This window comes from Trichomycterus rosablanca, chromosome 4 (genome assembly GCF_030014385.1).
Source record: "Trichomycterus rosablanca isolate fTriRos1 chromosome 4, fTriRos1.hap1, whole genome shotgun sequence".
In the NCBI taxonomy this organism is placed as follows: domain Eukaryota; kingdom Metazoa; phylum Chordata; class Actinopteri; order Siluriformes; family Trichomycteridae; genus Trichomycterus; species Trichomycterus rosablanca.
In genome coordinates this window covers 10,731,244-10,747,474 of record NC_085991.1, presented here as the reverse complement: position 1 = coordinate 10,747,474, position 16,231 = coordinate 10,731,244, and the positions used below count along the sequence as shown (strand labels likewise).

Genomic DNA, 16,231 nt, shown 5'->3' with positions numbered 1-16,231 from the left:
GCAGCTCGGGTGAAAATCGCTGCATAATGCAGATGTCAAAAAAACTTATATGCGTATGCGTTCAATATGTAGAACGCGGTGATGATGATGAGACCAATGTAAGATCAAGTTAAATGGAACGCGATGCATTTGAGATGTTCCAACCTTTTCCAGACGTCTCTGAGATATATACGTGCTATCAGGGACGTAGCACAAACGAATGAGATGCTTTTGCTGCAATTTTAAAATTTTTAGGGGCTAAGTGTTCTCACTTTATATAAAAAAAAAAATTTAGCCTATAACTTAAACAGCACAAATATTTCTTTTAGCAGCACAAACCAGCACGAACGTAGCACAAACGAATGAGATGGTTTTGGTGCAATTTGGACGTTAATGGGGGGCTGGTGACGTCACGGGTGTAATATTTATAGCGTAATAACTTGAGAATTAAAACAGCACAAATGTTTCTTTTAGCAGCACAAACCAGCACAAACGATTGAGATGCTTTTGGTGCAATTTGGCCTCTGATGGGGGGCTGAGTGACGTCACGGGTAATAAAATATAATACTTAATTTCTCTAAAATGGTGCCAGCACAAACGATGATTTCTACGGCACAAACCAGTACAAACGCAGCACAAACGAATAATAATATTTATATTCCATTTCTGACCACATGGGGGCCAGCTTCACGTACCTCTGGTCGATGCGTGGAGTGGACGGAGCAAGCCCCTCTTCCGACTCCCGGGCCTAAAAATCCATTTAATATATGGTCCTCGGGTAGAGGACGTATCAGATATTAAACTAATAAGAACAGATTTTTTCTTTCGAAAAAGTTTTTATTGTCATAATTTTTACATTAAAACATTTTTCTTTCACAATTTAAAACACATCTTCACATAAAAACAATAAAACATACTTTATACAATTTCTTAAAAGCTTTTGTTCACATAAAATGTCCGCACAGGTAAAAGAACATTTAAAAGCTTCTTTCAGTATGTTAAAAGTTTATCTTGTTTTTAAAAGTAAAGAGTTATATCGGTTTAAAAGGTCCGATAAAAGTCCAGTAAAAGTCCAGGTAAAACAACGCAGTTAAAACACGCTCCTCTATGCAGGACCAGGGTGAGTCCTCGTCCTCCTTGCACCACCCCGCTCCTCCGTTGAATCCGGTGTCTCGTTCTGCAGCTCAGCGGAGATCCTCACCCTGTGCCCGATGCTCCGTCCTTCTCGTGATCAGTTGGCGGTGCATTGACAGGAGCCATCGCCCGTGGTGGTCTGGACCCCCTGCGTGTGGCCCCAGCCCCCTCCTCCGATTGGCGACGCAGGGGCACCGTCACTTGCTTCCCCACCAACAGGTCGCGGGAGGTCCACAAGGCAGCTGTCACGCTGGTAAGGGTGAGCCAGAGCGTGGTGAACTCCGCGGCTGGCAATTTTTCTAAGCCCTGACCCACCCCGTTCACCGCTAGCCGGTAAACTCGCGGGTGGACCTCCGCTGCTGGTAGGCTCGGGCATTGTAGCGGGCCGGTTCTGGCCCACAGGTCCCTCGCCACGCTGCATTCCCAGAGCACATGCCGCACGTGGGGTTTGATGCCATCCCCCGGGAGTGCATCCACAACAGATCTTTGTGCTTGTTCGGGAGGGCGGGGTGGGCCGCGTTCAGACTGAGGCCTGGGACGGGACTCACTCCTTCCCGGTCCTGCACAAAGGAGAAAATAGACCGCGCATTAGTTAAAATGGTGACATCTACATTTTCTAAAACATATTTCTTTAAAAACTTTCTGATAAAACCGTATTCTTTTGTCCTCAGGTACGACCCCATCCAGAATTTCACCATGGTTGCCGTCTTGTTATCTCTGGATGGGGTCGTCGCGTACGCCATGTGCAGGGCGGTGAATTTGCTTGTTAAAAACAGGTAAGGGTCTGGGAGCCCCTTCCCTCCTTTCTCAGGTCTTTTCTTCACTACTTCTCTTCGGAGTCGCTCCCACTTGGACCCCCACAGGAAGTAAAACATCGCCCTCTTCATCTGTAAAATAAAATGTCTGGGTGGACTAAAAACAGAACACTAATAAAACCAGAGGTAAAATCACAGATTTGATTATTAAAATCTTCCCCTCAATGGTCAGTCGTCGTAGTCTCCATAACCCCAGTCGTTGTCTAACTTTCCCTATCTTTTCCGTCCAGTTTCCCCGTCCTCCACCCTCTTTGTCAAACTTAATACCTAAAATTGTTAAATCTGTTTCTTTAAAATCTACGTCCAGGTCTGGTCGTAAGTCACCCCATGGTCCAAAGAGCTGGGCCTCGGACTTGCTCCTATTGAGCTTGGCGCCCGAGGCCCGTCCGTACCAGTCAGTCAAGTCGAGTGCTCTTTGGGCCGATAAAACGTCCGTACATAAAAGGGTAACGTCGTCCATGTATAGTGTGCACGTTGCAGTCAGTCCACCTGGCAGTCTTAGTCCTGTGATCCATTGGTCCCTTCTCAAGATCTGTGCCAGCGGTTCGATGCAAGCAACGAACAGGAGCGGGGATAACGGACACCCCTGGCGAACGCCAGAGCGAATAGAGATCGCTTTTGTGAGGTGCCCATTTACCAGAATTTTGCTGTGGATATCGTTGTACAGCAATCCCACCCATTTTATAAACCTCCCTGGGAAACCCATTTTTTGCAGTACCTGGAACAGGTACTGGTGCGAGACCCGATCGAAAGCTTTCTCAAAATCTAAATTTAGAACTAACAGCCGGATGTTTCTGTCTCTCGCAAAACAGATGGCGTCTCGGACCAGCACTAGGCTGTCCGTGATCCTCCTCCCGGGCACGGCACAGGCTTGATCCGGGTGGATGAGGTCCTCTAAAACAGTCGACATTCGACTCGATAAAAGCTTGCTAAAAAGTTTACAATCAAAATTTAAAAGCGTTATGGGTCTCCAGTTCCTAATGTCAGTCTTGTCTCCTTTTTTGTACAACAAAGAAACTATCCCTATCCTAAAACTGTCCGGGAGTCTGTCCAGTCCTTGAAGTTCGTTAAAAACAGTCAATAAATCATGTGCTAAAATATCCCAGAAGGTTTTATAAAATTCTAAAGGGAGCCCATCTCCACCTGGGGACTTCCCTTGTTTAAAACCTTTAAAACATGTCTGCATTTCTAAAATGTTAAAATCTCGGGATAAAAGCACATTTTCATTGTCAATTCTTTTGTCTAAAAACTGTAAAACTTCTTGAACTGTCTCTATTTGCACATTTTTTCCATTGTAAAGGTTTTCATAAAAATTTTCAATCACTTCTAAAATTGTCCTGGTATTGTTTAAAACTTCTCCTCCTTCATTTAAAACGGTGATTGCTCTCTCTTTTTCTGTTATTTTCTTAAAAAAATACCTCGTGCACTTTTCTCCTTCTTCTATGTCCTGCTCCCGACTTCTTAAAATAATTCCTTTAGTTTTAATATTATTTAAAACTGACATTTCATTTTTGACCTCTTTAATTTCGTCACTAAAATCAAAACCAGCGTTTAAAAGGTTAAAATATCTCTGTAGTCGTTTTTGCAGCCCCACCATGCATCTCTTCTCCCTTTGTTTTTTCTCCTTACCTTTTCTTTTAAAAAACCGTCTCGTCCTGTCTTTTACCATCTCCCACCACTGTGCACGTGTATCGTACAAGTCTTGGAGGGTCTGCCAGAGGCCGAACTGTTCCCTGTACTCCCTGATGATCTCCTCGTCTTCTAACAGGGAACAGTTCAGCCTCCACAGCCCTCCGCCTATCGTCACACCTGTGGGGAGTGAAAGAGTGCAAGACAGCATGCAGTGATCTGTAAAGAAAAGGGGGGTTATTCTAGCATCGGTGGGTGGGCAGCCCCTTGTAAAAACGTAATCTATCCTCGAGGCTCTGGTGCCGTCACCACTGAACCAGGTGAAGCCCTCCTCATTTTGATGCAGGGTTTTAAAACAGTCCACTAATTTAAAATCACTGATTAAAGCCTGCAATAAAACCGATGATTTATCTACTTTAAAATCTTCCCCTGCCCCTTTCCTGTCTGCTCTAGATAAAACACAATTAAAATCCCCTCCCAACACTAGGGGAACCCTCCCCAGCATGTGGGGCTGCAGGTCTTCTAAAAGGTCATGCCTGTCATTTTTGTCATTAAAACCATACACATTAAGAATGTTAAAATCCCTTCCTAAAAAAGTCAGATTTGCTAAAAGCGCCCGTCCGTCTCTCACCACCGTGCTGCCCTTCACCAAAATATTAGGGTTTTTGATTAAAATGGCAACACCGTCGGCCCGGCTGTAGTGCGAGCCGCTCCAGAGAGAGGGACCCGCAGCCCACCGCTGCTCCCAATCTCTGTATGATTTCAAGAACGGCAAAGCACACTCTTGCAGTAAAAACACATCTGACTTTATGTCATTTAAAAGGGACAGAACACTCTGTGCTCTCAACGCTGCTCTCACGCTTCTCACATTGATGGTGGAGATCGTAAGAGACATGAGCACTATAGGTTAAAAACAGGCGTGATCTTTAAAACCCGGACATTAAAACCACAAAGATACGGTTAAAAGCCGGTTAAAATCACCCTATTTCTTGTGACACCTGCTCCTCCTTGATCTTCATTAAATTGAAGTGTGAGGGGTCGCAGGTGTCCCGCGCGTCCCGGCATGCTGAGCACTGCTCTAGCATGCTTTTCGGCGTGAATGTTTTCAGCTGGAGGCGCAGAAAGGATACCTCATTAGGGGATCCAGCGGACCACAGCCGGTTCAGGTCCTCCGACGAGGAGCTGCCTGACCGCTCTGTGGCCCGCTGTTTCTTCTCCGCCAGGTCTGGCAGAGGAGATCCCGCAGGTCTCTTCGGCACCTGAGCGCTAGGGAGCGAGAGAGTCAGCTCCCCCACTCCACCAGCAGTCACACTCACCTCCGGCACCGTCTCCATAGAGGAAGGGGTTGAGTCTTCCTCTACATTATCATTATCATTATCATTATCATTATCATCATCATCATCATCATCACCATCATCATTGTTCTCTTGCTGTTGCTCAGAGGGAGGGACCTCCGTTACCTGTTCCGACCCTGCCTGGCCATTTGCTCCGCCTTCCAATTCTTGGCCCACTCCTGAGACTGGCTGTTGATTTGAATTTCCCGCCAAAATCTCAGGGCCTGCCTCCTTTTCTTTGTCTCCCTGGGCCTGTGTTTGGGCAGCCATGTTGTTACTTTTCAGTTTGTTGGCAAATGATTTTGGGCAATCCCTGAAGAGATGGTTAGAGTCACCACAGAGATTGCACCTCCTGCCATTGGGACACTGCTCGTACGTGTGCCCAACTTCTCTACACTTTCCACAAACTGTCTCTTGGCATGCTTCAGCTAAATGCCCAAACTTGCCGCATTTGCGACAGAGCTTGGGCATAACCTGATAGAAAATGTAGCCACGGTTCTGTCCCAGCACTATCATGGAAGGCAAATGTCTCAGGCCAAGGTAACCGTTTGGATCTTCCCATTGTTTAATTGGGATTCTCCAAGTACAGTTCCATATGCCGTCTTCGTCAACTACCCTTATAGGCTGTCCTGTAACCATGCAATATCTTTTTAGCCAGGTGCAAATGTCCTCTCCCGTCACAGTTTCATTAAACATTCTGACAAACACCATCCTCCTTGAATTGTCAGAAAGTTTATCCACAGTGAACATGGAGAACTGGCTCTTAGCATCCTCGAAACGTTGCCAAAAACATCTAAGCAGAATAGCGGTACAAAAACTCACATCAAAGCCTTTGTTGCCAGGCAGGGTCAAAATACAGTTTATTTCGGTACGTTTAAAGCTTTTAAGGTTTTTTGGATCAGCTTCCTGGAGAAATCCAGTCCGGACATCTCCAGGAGCTTACCATCCACCTCCTTAAATATGAAGCGCACGCTGTGGTGCCTCCGCACGCCGGCACGAGCAGCCGACATGCTTGGAGGCACCAACAGCCAAACAAGCAACTAAAAACACTAAAACAATAAATAGTAAAATCAAAGCTAAATGAGCTAAAATAGGAAAAAGAAATTGCACTTACCTGTTGGGATGGTTTCTTTTCTCACCAAAGGCTTGGTGGAACTGGAACACCTAAAGTAGAGAGAAATGTAACCACTGGAGTCCTGTAGCTAGAGGGAATTAAAGCCTACTACCCAAGACTCAATACCCAACAATAGAACGAGTGCAATATCTCCTAAGTGCTTATGACCAGTACCACAACGATAAAAGTCGTGTAACACTCAGGAGTCGATCGCTGTCTCACCCTCTTGATCTTAGCCAAAAGGCCGAGAAGCGATAACCTGAAATAGGCGCCGGGCCACTGGCCCTACCTTTTGAGGGCCCGGACTAGTGGACGGCGCTGACCGGCCGCCTTCACGCCCACACACCTTCTGTCATTCCACCAGCAAAAGAGCAGCTTTGCAAAGACAAAGCCTTCAAAAAATAAGTTGAACTTGTCAACGTTCCTCTCCACGGAAATCTTTAGTAAAAGGCGAAAGATTTGTACGTGAATGAAGAGAAACTCCAGCCCTGCTCGCCGGTCGCCCGGGCCTCCGTAGGCCACCGGCCGCTCAAGGAAGAGGGCTCGAGGTAGAGCGACGAAAACCTGCAGCAAAAGCGCCCTTGGGTCGTCGGGTGGGTGACGAGGCAGCACAGCCTTTGCCTGGAGAAACACAGGGAGGGGGAAAATTAAGTCTTTCGCCTTTTTTTTTTTTTTTTTTAAGTAAAATGGAGGGAAAATGAAAAAGTGGGAAAAGGGGGACTCCCTAGCGCAAAAGGACCGAGGAAACCCCGGGCCTAGGCTAGGCAAAGGTCTAAGGCGCCGTACCCCTAATCCCAACAGCTTTCCAGCAGGGGCCAGTCACCAGCATTCGTCAATTACTCTTTCGTTTGACCGTTTATGAGGGTGCACCGTGCCAGGAGGCAATGCGATACCTGGTCGATGCGTGGAGTGGACGGAGCAAGCCCCTCTTCCGACTCCCGGGCCTAAAAATCCATTTAATATATGGTCCTCGGGTAGAGGACGTATCAGATATTAAACTGATAAGAACAGATACTACACTTGATCTTAGCCAAAAGGCCGAGAAGCGATAACCTGAAATAGGCGCCGGGCCACTGGCCCTACCTTTTGAGGGCCCGGACTAGTGGACGGCGCTGACCGGCCGCCTTCACGCCCACACACCTTCTGTCATTCCACCAGCAAAAGAGCAGCTTTGCAAAGACAAAGCCTTCAAAAAATAAGTTGAACTTGTCAACGTTCCTCTCCACGGAAATCTTTAGTAAAAGGCGAAAGATTTGTACGTGAATGAAGAGAAACTCCAGCCCTGCTCGCCGGTCGCCCGGGCCTCCGTAGGCCACCGGCCGCTCAAGGAAGAGGGCTCGAGGTAGAGCGACGAAAACCTGCAGCAAAAGCGCCCTTGGGTCGTCGGGTGGGTGACGAGACAGCACAGCCTTTGCCTGGAGAAACACAGGGAGGGGGAAAATTAAGTCTTTCGCCTTTTTTTTTTTTTTTTTAAGTAAAATGGAGGGAAAATGAAAAAGCGGGAAAAGGGGGACTCCCTAGCGCAAAAGGACCGAGAAAACCCCGGGCCTAGGCTAGGCAAAGGTCTAAGGCGCCGTACCCCTAATCCCAACAGCTTTCCAGCAGGGGCCAGTCACCAGCATTCATCAATTACTCTTTCGTTTGACCGTTTATGAGGGTGCACCATGCCAGGAGGCAATGCAATACCTGGTCGATGCGTGGAGTGGACGGAGCAAGCCCCTCTTCCGACTCCCGGGCCTAAAAATCCATTTAATATATGGTCCTCGGGTAGAGGACGTATCAGATATTAAACTGATAAGAACAGATTTTTTTTTTTTTTTTTTTTTTTTTTTTTTTTTTTTACAAAAGTTTATTTACACACATTTTCACACAATACAAACTATTTACAGAACATCTATTTTCATTTCTTTCCCACCACCACTATTACATTCATTGTAATCATCATGTCTTTTTCATACACATGTCCCATAATCTCCCCCACTTTTCCTTCCGTTTTTCCCACCCCATGTCCATTTCATCTTCTTTCATTCTTGTCTTTATTTCACATTCGACTTTCTTGACTATCCCCATCACTCCCTTTCCCTTCCCTCCCTTCACCTCCACCTGTCTATCCTCCCATATTCCTCTCTTGACCAGGCTTATTGTTAGCCACAACATGAATCTGCTTCTCCCCTTCCCCATTCCTCCTATCCCTTTGTCTACAACCTCCCATGTTACTCTAAACTCCTTTCTTATATTTCCCAACCATGTTCCCATCTTCTGCCATACTTCCCTAGCTACCTTACATTCCCAAAATACGTGTATTATTGATTCCTCCCTTCCACACCCCTCTCTCGGACACTCGTTTGTCTTACTAATTCCATGCCTGTACATAATTTCTTTTACTGGTAGTTTCCTATGCACTATTTGCCAGTTGATATCTTTTAGCCTATTTTCCAGCCCCAGTGGTTGTATTCTGGTCCACACTATCCCTACTTCTACCCTTCTGTTACTCTCTCTTACCCTCCTACTCCTAACTTCCTCATATAATCTTTTGTGGCTTGTACATATGTTTCTGTCTTTCCCTTCTTTGTTTGTCTTTAGCCACTTAACAGCCTGCCCATAATGCCATGGCAGCTGCTCCGCTCTTGGGCCTCTATTGTCCCACTCCATTACACCCCGTGCCTGATATGCAAAGAATAATTTCAAAAAGTACCATCCTGGGTGTTGTCCCTCCTGTGCTAGCTCCTGCATTATGCTTGCCACATGAATGCAGTCCAATTTTAATCCTACATCTAAAACCCCTCTCCCCCCTTCCTCTATTTTCCTATACATTATCTCCCTTGCTACGTACTCATACTTTCCACCCCACATAAAACGAAATACTTCCCTTTGTACCCACCTCCTTCCACTCACTGGTAGTGGGTAGATGTATGCCAGGTACATCAGAAAGGGAAGTACCTCTGCTTTAATTACCAGGCTCTTCCCTATATACGACAATTTCCTCCCGGTCCATAGTCCTAGCTTTTGTTTCATCTTTATCAGTCTCTCTCCCCAGTTCAACCCTGCTGCTCCCTGGTTTTCAAATTTTACCCCTAAAATCTTTATTGGTCCTTCACTTACCTCCAATCCTCCCACCGAATCTTTTCTATCCTTCACTGTCCCAAAATATTTTATCTTAGATTTTTCCCTATTCAATTTCGCCCCAGACCCCACTCCGAATCTTTCCACTATGTCTAATGTTTTCTCTATGTCCCTATCCGTTCTACCTAAAATTGTCATGTCGTCTGCGTATTGTGTCACCTTCACTCTATACCCACCTGCTCCCGGCACCAAAACCCCTACTATCTCCCTGTCCTTTCTAATCTTTTCTGCCAGCGGCTCCATATACATTATAAAGAGGAGTGGCGATAGTGGACACCCCTGTAATATACCTCCCGCTGTCTCAAAACTCCTCCCTAGATGCCCGTTCAAACTTACTCTGCTGTACGTTCTCCTGTACATTGTTTTGACCCAGCCAATCAGTTTTACTCCCATCCCCATCTTTTCCATTACCCTATACAAAAATTCCCTATCCACCCTGTCGAACGCCTTTGATTGGTCTAAGCTCGCCAACATCAATGGCAGCTTTCGGTCTCCTGACCACGCCACCACATCTCTGATCAGCTGTAGGTTCCACCTCGTGCTTCTACCCTCTATTCCACATGTCTGATCGACGTGGATGACATGTGGCAGTGCCTTCCGTAACCTTTTTGCCAGTATTTTTGCCATTATTTTGCTGTCTACACCCAGCATTGATAATGGCCTGTAGTTGTCTAAATTTTCCTTTTCCCCCTTTTTATAAATTGGTGTCACTACCCCTGTCGCCATTGTTCCCTTCATTTCCCCTTCCTCCAATATTGTGTTAAACACCTCGGTTAAATCCCTGCTTAACACTTCATTAAACCTCTTATAAAACTCTCCCGATATCCCATCTATCCCTGGTACCTTACCCTTTTTCAGGCTTTTTATTGCCTCTTTCACTTCCTCCTCCCTTATGCTTTTATTTATTTCTTGCTTTATATCGTTAGGCACCTCCTTTTCTAGTTCTTTTATAAATTCATCTCCTACTTCTACCTCTACTTGCCTCTCCCTAAAATATCTTCTATAATACTCTGTCCCTACCTGCAACATCTCCTCATTTTGTACTTTTAGCTGTCCCTCCACATCCCTTATTCCCTCTATCCCTCTCTCTTCTCTTCTTTCTCTAGCTTTCCCTATCCAATATGTATCTACTCTTTCCCCTCTCTCCCTAAACTCCTGTCCTGCTGTTAACATGTACTTCTCTGCTCTTCCCTCATATATCTTCCTTATCTGTCCCTGTACTATTTCTACTCTATCCTTGTCCACCTCCTTCCCCTCGTTCTCTTTCTCCTTTTCCTTCGCTAGTTCCCCCCACATTCTCCTTAAATCCCCCTTCTCCTCCTTTATCCTCTCCCTACTCTTCCACTGTCCCCATTGCTTTATCCTTTTCTTTGCTATCTCCCACCACTCTATAATTCCCTCGCATAGTCCTTTTAAACCCCTAACCCCTTCCCAAAACACTCTAAATTCCTCTTCTATCCCCTCTTTCTCCAATATTTTTACATTTAATTTCCAATATCCTGTCCCGTATTTTCTTCCCCCCACTTTTACCTCAGCCATCACCAAGTCATGGTCTGAGAAGTTAACGCTTTTTGTTTCCCCTGCCACCACTTCCATACTCCTACTCACGAATATCCCGTCTAACCTACTTTCGTCCCCCCTTGTATTCCTCCATGTCGGTCTTTCCATTCCCCTTCCTACCTCCCTCCCTATGTCCACTAGCTTATGTGTTTTTATTATATCTTCCATTATTCCTGCTACTTCATCTCTTCCTCCCGCCAAATTGATATTAAAGTCCCCCCCCCATAACCAGAAAATTATTTGTTGCACATAACAACTTAACATCTTCATAAAAAACCCTTTTGTCTTTTATGTTCTGTGGTCCATATATATTTAATACCCTTAACTTTACTCCCCCCCAACTTAAATCCACTCCAACCATCCTCCCCACTTCACCACCTATAATTAGTTTTACTTTCATACCCCATCCCTTAAACAAAATCCCAACTCCACTTGAGTGTACCCCCCCTATGGACCACACTGATTTTCCCCCTCGCCAGTCCCTTTGGAACGCTTTAACATCCTCCGAATCCTTCAGGTGCGCCTCCTGAATAAAACAAATGTCCAAACTTAAATCTTCTAAAAAACTGAAAACCATTTTTCTTTTCTTTGTATTTTTCAGTCCTCGCGCATTAAAGGTCCCTATTTTCAATTTCCTTTCCATTTGATTAATTTAAATAAAATAATAATCCTCCCTAAAACCACAGTCCATATTTGGTCGGTTTTGTAACTAAATGATAATACATTTAAACAATCTGCCAACCCCATCCCCATTAATAAATCAAAAGTCTCTTCTTTTACGCTCCATATCTCAGTTTTCCTTTTTACTCTTTTACATATGCTCATTTTGGTCCTTTTATTTTCTCCCTAGTCCTTCTCTGTAGCAGCATTTCCTCCTCTCCTTGATCCTTCTCGCTTTCAGATTCGCTCATTGTCCTCTCCCTTCCTCTGTTGCCTCCTTTGGTCGTGTTTGCTTGCTATTAGCATGCTTGCTCTCTTTCTCCTCCCCTTTTTCCTGTTGTTGTTCCAGTTCCTGCATCTCCATTGCCATAGCCCAGTCCGGGCTTTCTCTTTGTAGAGTCTCTTCTAGCCCTTCCAGTGCCGCCTCTAACCCTGTTGGTGTCCAGAAAATCTGTTCCTCACTTGAGCTTAAGTTTTCCTGGGTTCCCTCTATTCCGTTTGTTTCTTTCTCTGGTCCTCTTTCTCCTTTTTTCTTTGTTCTCATGGATTCCCGCTCTTTTTCACCTCCTTCTCCAGTTTCTTTTCGGCTGTCTGTCTCCTCCACCGTCTCCTCCCCCACCTGGTCTGCTGTCTCTGCTTCTTTGTTCTTTCTCTCCTGCATTTTTCCCGCCTTTTCCGGCTCCTCGTGTTCAGTCTCTCTCCTGAACCCCATTTCCTCAAAGTCCTCTGCAAATAAACTTGCAAAAAGTCCTCTTCGCGCTGGGCATCGTCTGTAAAGATGTTCCTCGCTTCCACATATGCTGCATGTCTTGGGAGCTCCACATTCTTGTGTCTTGTGATCCTCCCCTCCACATGTACGACATCTCTGGCCTTCACAGTTTTCTTTTGTGTGTCCTAAGGCTCCACACCTTCTGCAGTACTGTGGCTGGCCTGGGTAGTACAAAAACCCGCGATGTGGCCCAATTGCGAAGCTACCTGGGGGATGCACCAAACCTCCCGTGGTCGTTGGATCCACCTTTAGCTTCACCATAAACCTTCTCTTCCCGTTCCAAATACCAAACCGCCCACGTACCTTCTCTCCTGGTGACACAGTGTTGCAATACCTGGAGAGGAAAGCCCTGATGTCTTCATCCGGCACAAAAGGGTTGTACATGTGTACCGTCACTGGTATCTCCTCCATTGCAAACAGCGGCACCAGGCGTATGTCTCTCAGGTCCTCGTCCTCCATCCTCCTTGAACAGAGGTCAAAGAACGTTGTGCAGTCTTTAAAAGAAACAAAAGTAATGTCCAAAAAGCCAGCTGTCGAGAAGTCTTGTAGGCAATAAATCTGTGATGCCGTAACTGCACATCGGGTTCTAAGCAAGTCTTGTACGATCCAGTCCCATCCGAATCTCCTCCTTCTTTCCTCAGTCGCCTCCCTGCAGATTTCGATCCTAACGCTATGTTTAAGCCGCGCCAACCTGGCCGGCCGTCTGTCGCCTTCTCTCTGCATGATAAGAACAGATACTACACTTGATCTTAGCCAAAAGGCCGAGAAGCGATAACCTGAAATAGGCGCCGGGCCACGGGCCCTACCTTTTGAGGGTCCGGACTAGTGGACGGCGCTGACCGGCCGCCTTCACGCCCACACACCTTCTGTCATTCCACCAGCAAAAGAGCAGCTTTGCAAAGACAAAGCCTTCAAAAAATAAGTTGAACTTGTCAACGTTCCTCTCCACGGAAATCTTTAGTAAAAGGCGAAAGATTTCTACGTGAATGAAGAGAAACTCCAGCCCTGCTCGCCGGTCGCCCGGGCCTCCGTAGGCCACCGGCCGCTCAAGGAAGAGGGCTCGAGGTAGAGCGACGAAAACCTGCAGCAAAAGCGCCCTTGGGTCGTCGGGTGGGTGACGAAGCAGCACAGCCTTTGCCTGGAGAAACACAGGGAGGGGGAAAATTAAGTCTTTCGACTTTTTTTTTTTTTTTTTTAAGTAAAATGGAGGGAAAATGAAAAAGCGGGAAAAGGGGGACTGCCTAGCGCAAAAGGACCGAGGAAACCCCGGGCCGTACCCCTAATCCCAACAGCTTTCCAGCAGGGGCCAGTCACCAGCATTCGTCAATTACTCTTTCGTTTGACCGTTTATGAGGGTGCACCTTGCCAGGAGGCAATGCAATACCTGGTCGATGCGTGGAGTGGACGGAGCAAGCCCCTCTTCCGACTCCCAGGCCTAAAAATCCATTTAATATATGGTCCTCGGGTAGAGGACGTATCAGATATTAAACTGATAAGAACAGATTTTTTTTTTTTTTTTTTTTTTTTTTTATTAGAAAAATCATTTCACCATTACATCATTCAGTCCACAAATAACCACCACCACTCCCCACTCTAGTGCTCATTGTCCATGTGTCTCTCGCTACCCTGGCCTACCCTCCCCTTTTTCCAAAAGAGGGCTGGCTTTTTCCAGTTTCTTGAGGAAGATTTCGAACAGGGCCCTCGGAGAGCGCCAGGCTCTCTTCTTGCGCAGACACCAGTTCCTTCTTCCCCAGAGAACTTTTTTGGCGGTGGAAATTACTAGCCACTGCTTGCTCTGCTCAGCTATTCCTTTTCCCAACAGGACCAGGTCTTGACTCCAAGGGGGACCCTTCCCCCCCGACCACCAGTCCAGCACCAGGTCCCAAAAGGTCGCTACCTCCGGGCATGTCCACAGAGCATGAGCGATTGTTTCCTCTTCTCCACACTCTGCTGGGCAAAGCGGAGTTACACGCTGCCCGTGCCGGTGCAACCTTTCCCGTACTGGAAGCCTTCCCAGGGCAGCCAGCCAGTGGATGTGTTTGCTCTGCCCATCCAGCCACTTGGGCTGCAATGATTTCCAGTTCACGTCTCCTCTCGGCCTGTCCCCTGGAAGTCTTGCAACAAACTCGCTCAGCCACTGTTGGTACAGTGCTCGGTGTTTCAAGACTGAATCTTGCACCAAGCACCACCGGTATTTTCTGACATATTTCTTTGCTTGGCTGTAATGTTCAGGGGCTTCTTCGGACCACGGTTCGGTCCCACGCCATGGCACGACCTCTCGGAGGGAGAAGCCGAACCAGAACCTGGCAAACAGGGACGCCGGGTGTCCGGCGCCCCCCCGGACCAAACCCGCCAGGTTGGCAATGTACAGTGCCATGAGTTTCAGGTGCGCGCAGACCATGCCCCTCCCCCCCCGGCTTGTGTCCAGGTACATTGTACCTCGCGACACCAGTTCAGCCGTACCACTCCACACAAAACGGAACAAAATCCGCTCTAACCTTCTTCCCAACTGGTAGGGGATCGGATACATATATGCCAGGTGGACCAGTCTGGCCATGAGGTCGCACTTCACTGCAATCACCCGTCCCAGCAGGGTCAGGTTTCTTGAGGCCCACTTTGCTGCCCTCACCTGCACTCCTACCAAGGCTTCTTGCCATGTTTTGCGGGCACCACCAGTTCGCCAAATGCGTAGCCCTAGGACCCGGAGGCCATCCTCACAGCGAGCATAGCCCTCTGGAGCGATCTTCCTATCTTTCCATGCTCCAAGGAACATAATCGACGATTTGGCCTTGTTCACCCGGGCCCCAGTGGCGGCTTCAAAATCCGACAAGACTCGGTCTATGGCTTGTAGGTCACCTTCTGTACCCAGGAAGGCGGTGGCGTCATCCGCGTAGGCCGAGACTTTCGCGCTGACTCCCCGTCCCCCAGGGATGTGGAGACCTTTGAACTTGGGCTCAGCTCGCAGTCTTGCGAGAAGAGGTTCCAGGTACATCACATATAAGAGCGGAGACAGCGGACACCCTTGTCTGACCCCTCCGACCTGAGCGACTGGTCTCGACAGATGGCCGTTCACTCCCACCCTACTTATTGCTCCAGCGTATAACAGGCGGATCCAGGCTACGAAACTTGGGCCAAAGCCCATTCTCTTTAGAATTCCAAAGAGGAAGGTATGGTTGACCCGATCAAAAGCCTTTTCTTGGTCTAAATTTAACAGAGCTAGCGGGAGATTCCGCTGCTGGGCCCATGCCACTGCGTCCCGGATCAAGGCCAAGTTGAAAGCGCTTGTCCGACCCGGGATTGCACAGGTCTGATCCGGGTGGATCACTGAACTGATCACCCTTCTGAGCCTTAGCGAGAGGAGCTTAGCTAAAATTTTGTAGTCTGTGCCGAGCAGGCTGATGGGCCTCCAATTTGTCAGATCTCTTTTGTCCCCTTTTTTGTGGATTAGAGTGACCTGGCCCGTCCTTAAAGTTGTAGGTAAAAGGCCTCTCTCGATTGCCTCAAGGTAGACTTTTAATAATTCTGGACCTACCTCTGGCCAGAAAGTGATGTACCACTCCACTGGAAGCCCATCACCCCCTGGGGAGATGCTCTTCCGCATTGCATACACCGCCTGTTCGATTTCCTCCAGGGTGAGCGGAATTTCTAGCTCCTCCTGCTCGTCGGCCGGCAAAGCCTGGCGTAGGGCACCCTCAAAGCCAGAGGCCCCGCCTTCCAGCACTGGCCTCTCAGCGAAGAGGTCCCCGTAAAAGTCTTGGACCATCTCTAGCATGCCCTTCACTGTTTCTTCGCGCCTTGTCCCCTTCACTAGCTCTGCCATATAGGCTTTCTGCTGACGTGCCCTGACTTGATTGAAGAAGAAACGGGATGGGCGCTCGCCCTCCCGGATCTTCTGAAGCCCGGCTTGAAGGCAGTAGCTCCGCGCCTTGGCCTCATACCAGGCTCGAAGGGCGGTGCTCGCCTGCTTCATCGCCTGCACATCTCCGTTCTGCCATGCCTCTTGTAGAGCTTCAGACCACTCTTTGGCTCTTTGCCTTTTAACTCGAGCCTGTTCTTTTCCCCACTGCTGACAGAAGGCTGCAGTTCTTTTCTTGCAGTCTTCCCACCAGTCTCC

The 16,231-nt window shown here is 47.6% G+C and overlaps 1 protein-coding gene, 5 non-coding genes and 3 pseudogenes across 6 annotated transcripts; all 9 read right to left on the bottom strand.

Moving 5' to 3' along the window:
* Positions 1-644: 644 nt before the first annotated feature.
* LOC134312648 (U2 spliceosomal RNA) lies at positions 645-817 on the bottom strand (annotated as a pseudogene).
* A 112-nt stretch (positions 818-929) lies between these two features.
* On the bottom strand, positions 930-3,626 carry LOC134312196 (uncharacterized). Its single transcript, XM_062993928.1, has 3 exons — positions 3,558-3,626; positions 1,766-2,000; positions 930-1,673 (listed from the first exon to the last, which is right to left on the bottom strand). The coding sequence occupies exons 2-3, from the start codon at positions 1,998-2,000 to the stop codon at positions 1,177-1,179; spliced, it is 732 nt and encodes a 243-aa protein (XP_062849998.1). The 5' UTR covers positions 3,558-3,626; the 3' UTR covers positions 930-1,176.
* A 2,752-nt stretch (positions 3,627-6,378) lies between these two features.
* On the bottom strand, positions 6,379-6,493 carry LOC134312709 (U5 spliceosomal RNA). Its single transcript, XR_010011627.1, has one exon. It is a non-coding gene; the product is annotated as a U5 spliceosomal RNA (small nuclear RNA).
* Positions 6,494-6,864: 371 nt separating this feature from the next.
* Positions 6,865-7,055, bottom strand: LOC134313383 (U2 spliceosomal RNA). Its single transcript, XR_010012265.1, has one exon. It is a non-coding gene; the product is annotated as a U2 spliceosomal RNA (small nuclear RNA).
* Positions 7,056-7,172: 117 nt separating this feature from the next.
* LOC134312707 (U5 spliceosomal RNA) lies at positions 7,173-7,287 on the bottom strand. Its single transcript, XR_010011625.1, has one exon. It is a non-coding gene; the product is annotated as a U5 spliceosomal RNA (small nuclear RNA).
* A 370-nt stretch (positions 7,288-7,657) lies between these two features.
* On the bottom strand, positions 7,658-7,858 carry LOC134312617 (U2 spliceosomal RNA; annotated as a pseudogene).
* A 4,910-nt stretch (positions 7,859-12,768) lies between these two features.
* On the bottom strand, positions 12,769-12,890 carry LOC134312683 (U2 spliceosomal RNA; annotated as a pseudogene).
* Positions 12,891-13,007: 117 nt separating this feature from the next.
* LOC134312965 (U5 spliceosomal RNA) lies at positions 13,008-13,122 on the bottom strand. The gene has a single exon (XR_010011875.1). It is a non-coding gene; the product is annotated as a U5 spliceosomal RNA (small nuclear RNA).
* Positions 13,123-13,467: 345 nt separating this feature from the next.
* LOC134312616 (U2 spliceosomal RNA) lies at positions 13,468-13,661 on the bottom strand. The gene has a single exon (XR_010011594.1). It is a non-coding gene; the product is annotated as a U2 spliceosomal RNA (small nuclear RNA).
* Between the last annotated feature and the right edge of the window lie 2,570 nt (positions 13,662-16,231).

Excerpts from the sequence above, each read along its gene's own strand:
- LOC134312196 (XM_062993928.1), bottom strand. The coding sequence starts at position 2,000 with ATGAAGAGGGCGATGTTTTACTTCCTGTGGGGGTCCAAGTGGGAGCGA. Across the intron at positions 1,674-1,765 it reads CCTGAGGACAAAAGAATACG|GACCGGGAAGGAGTGAGTCC; the intron begins GTTTTATCAGAA and ends TCCTTTGTGCAG.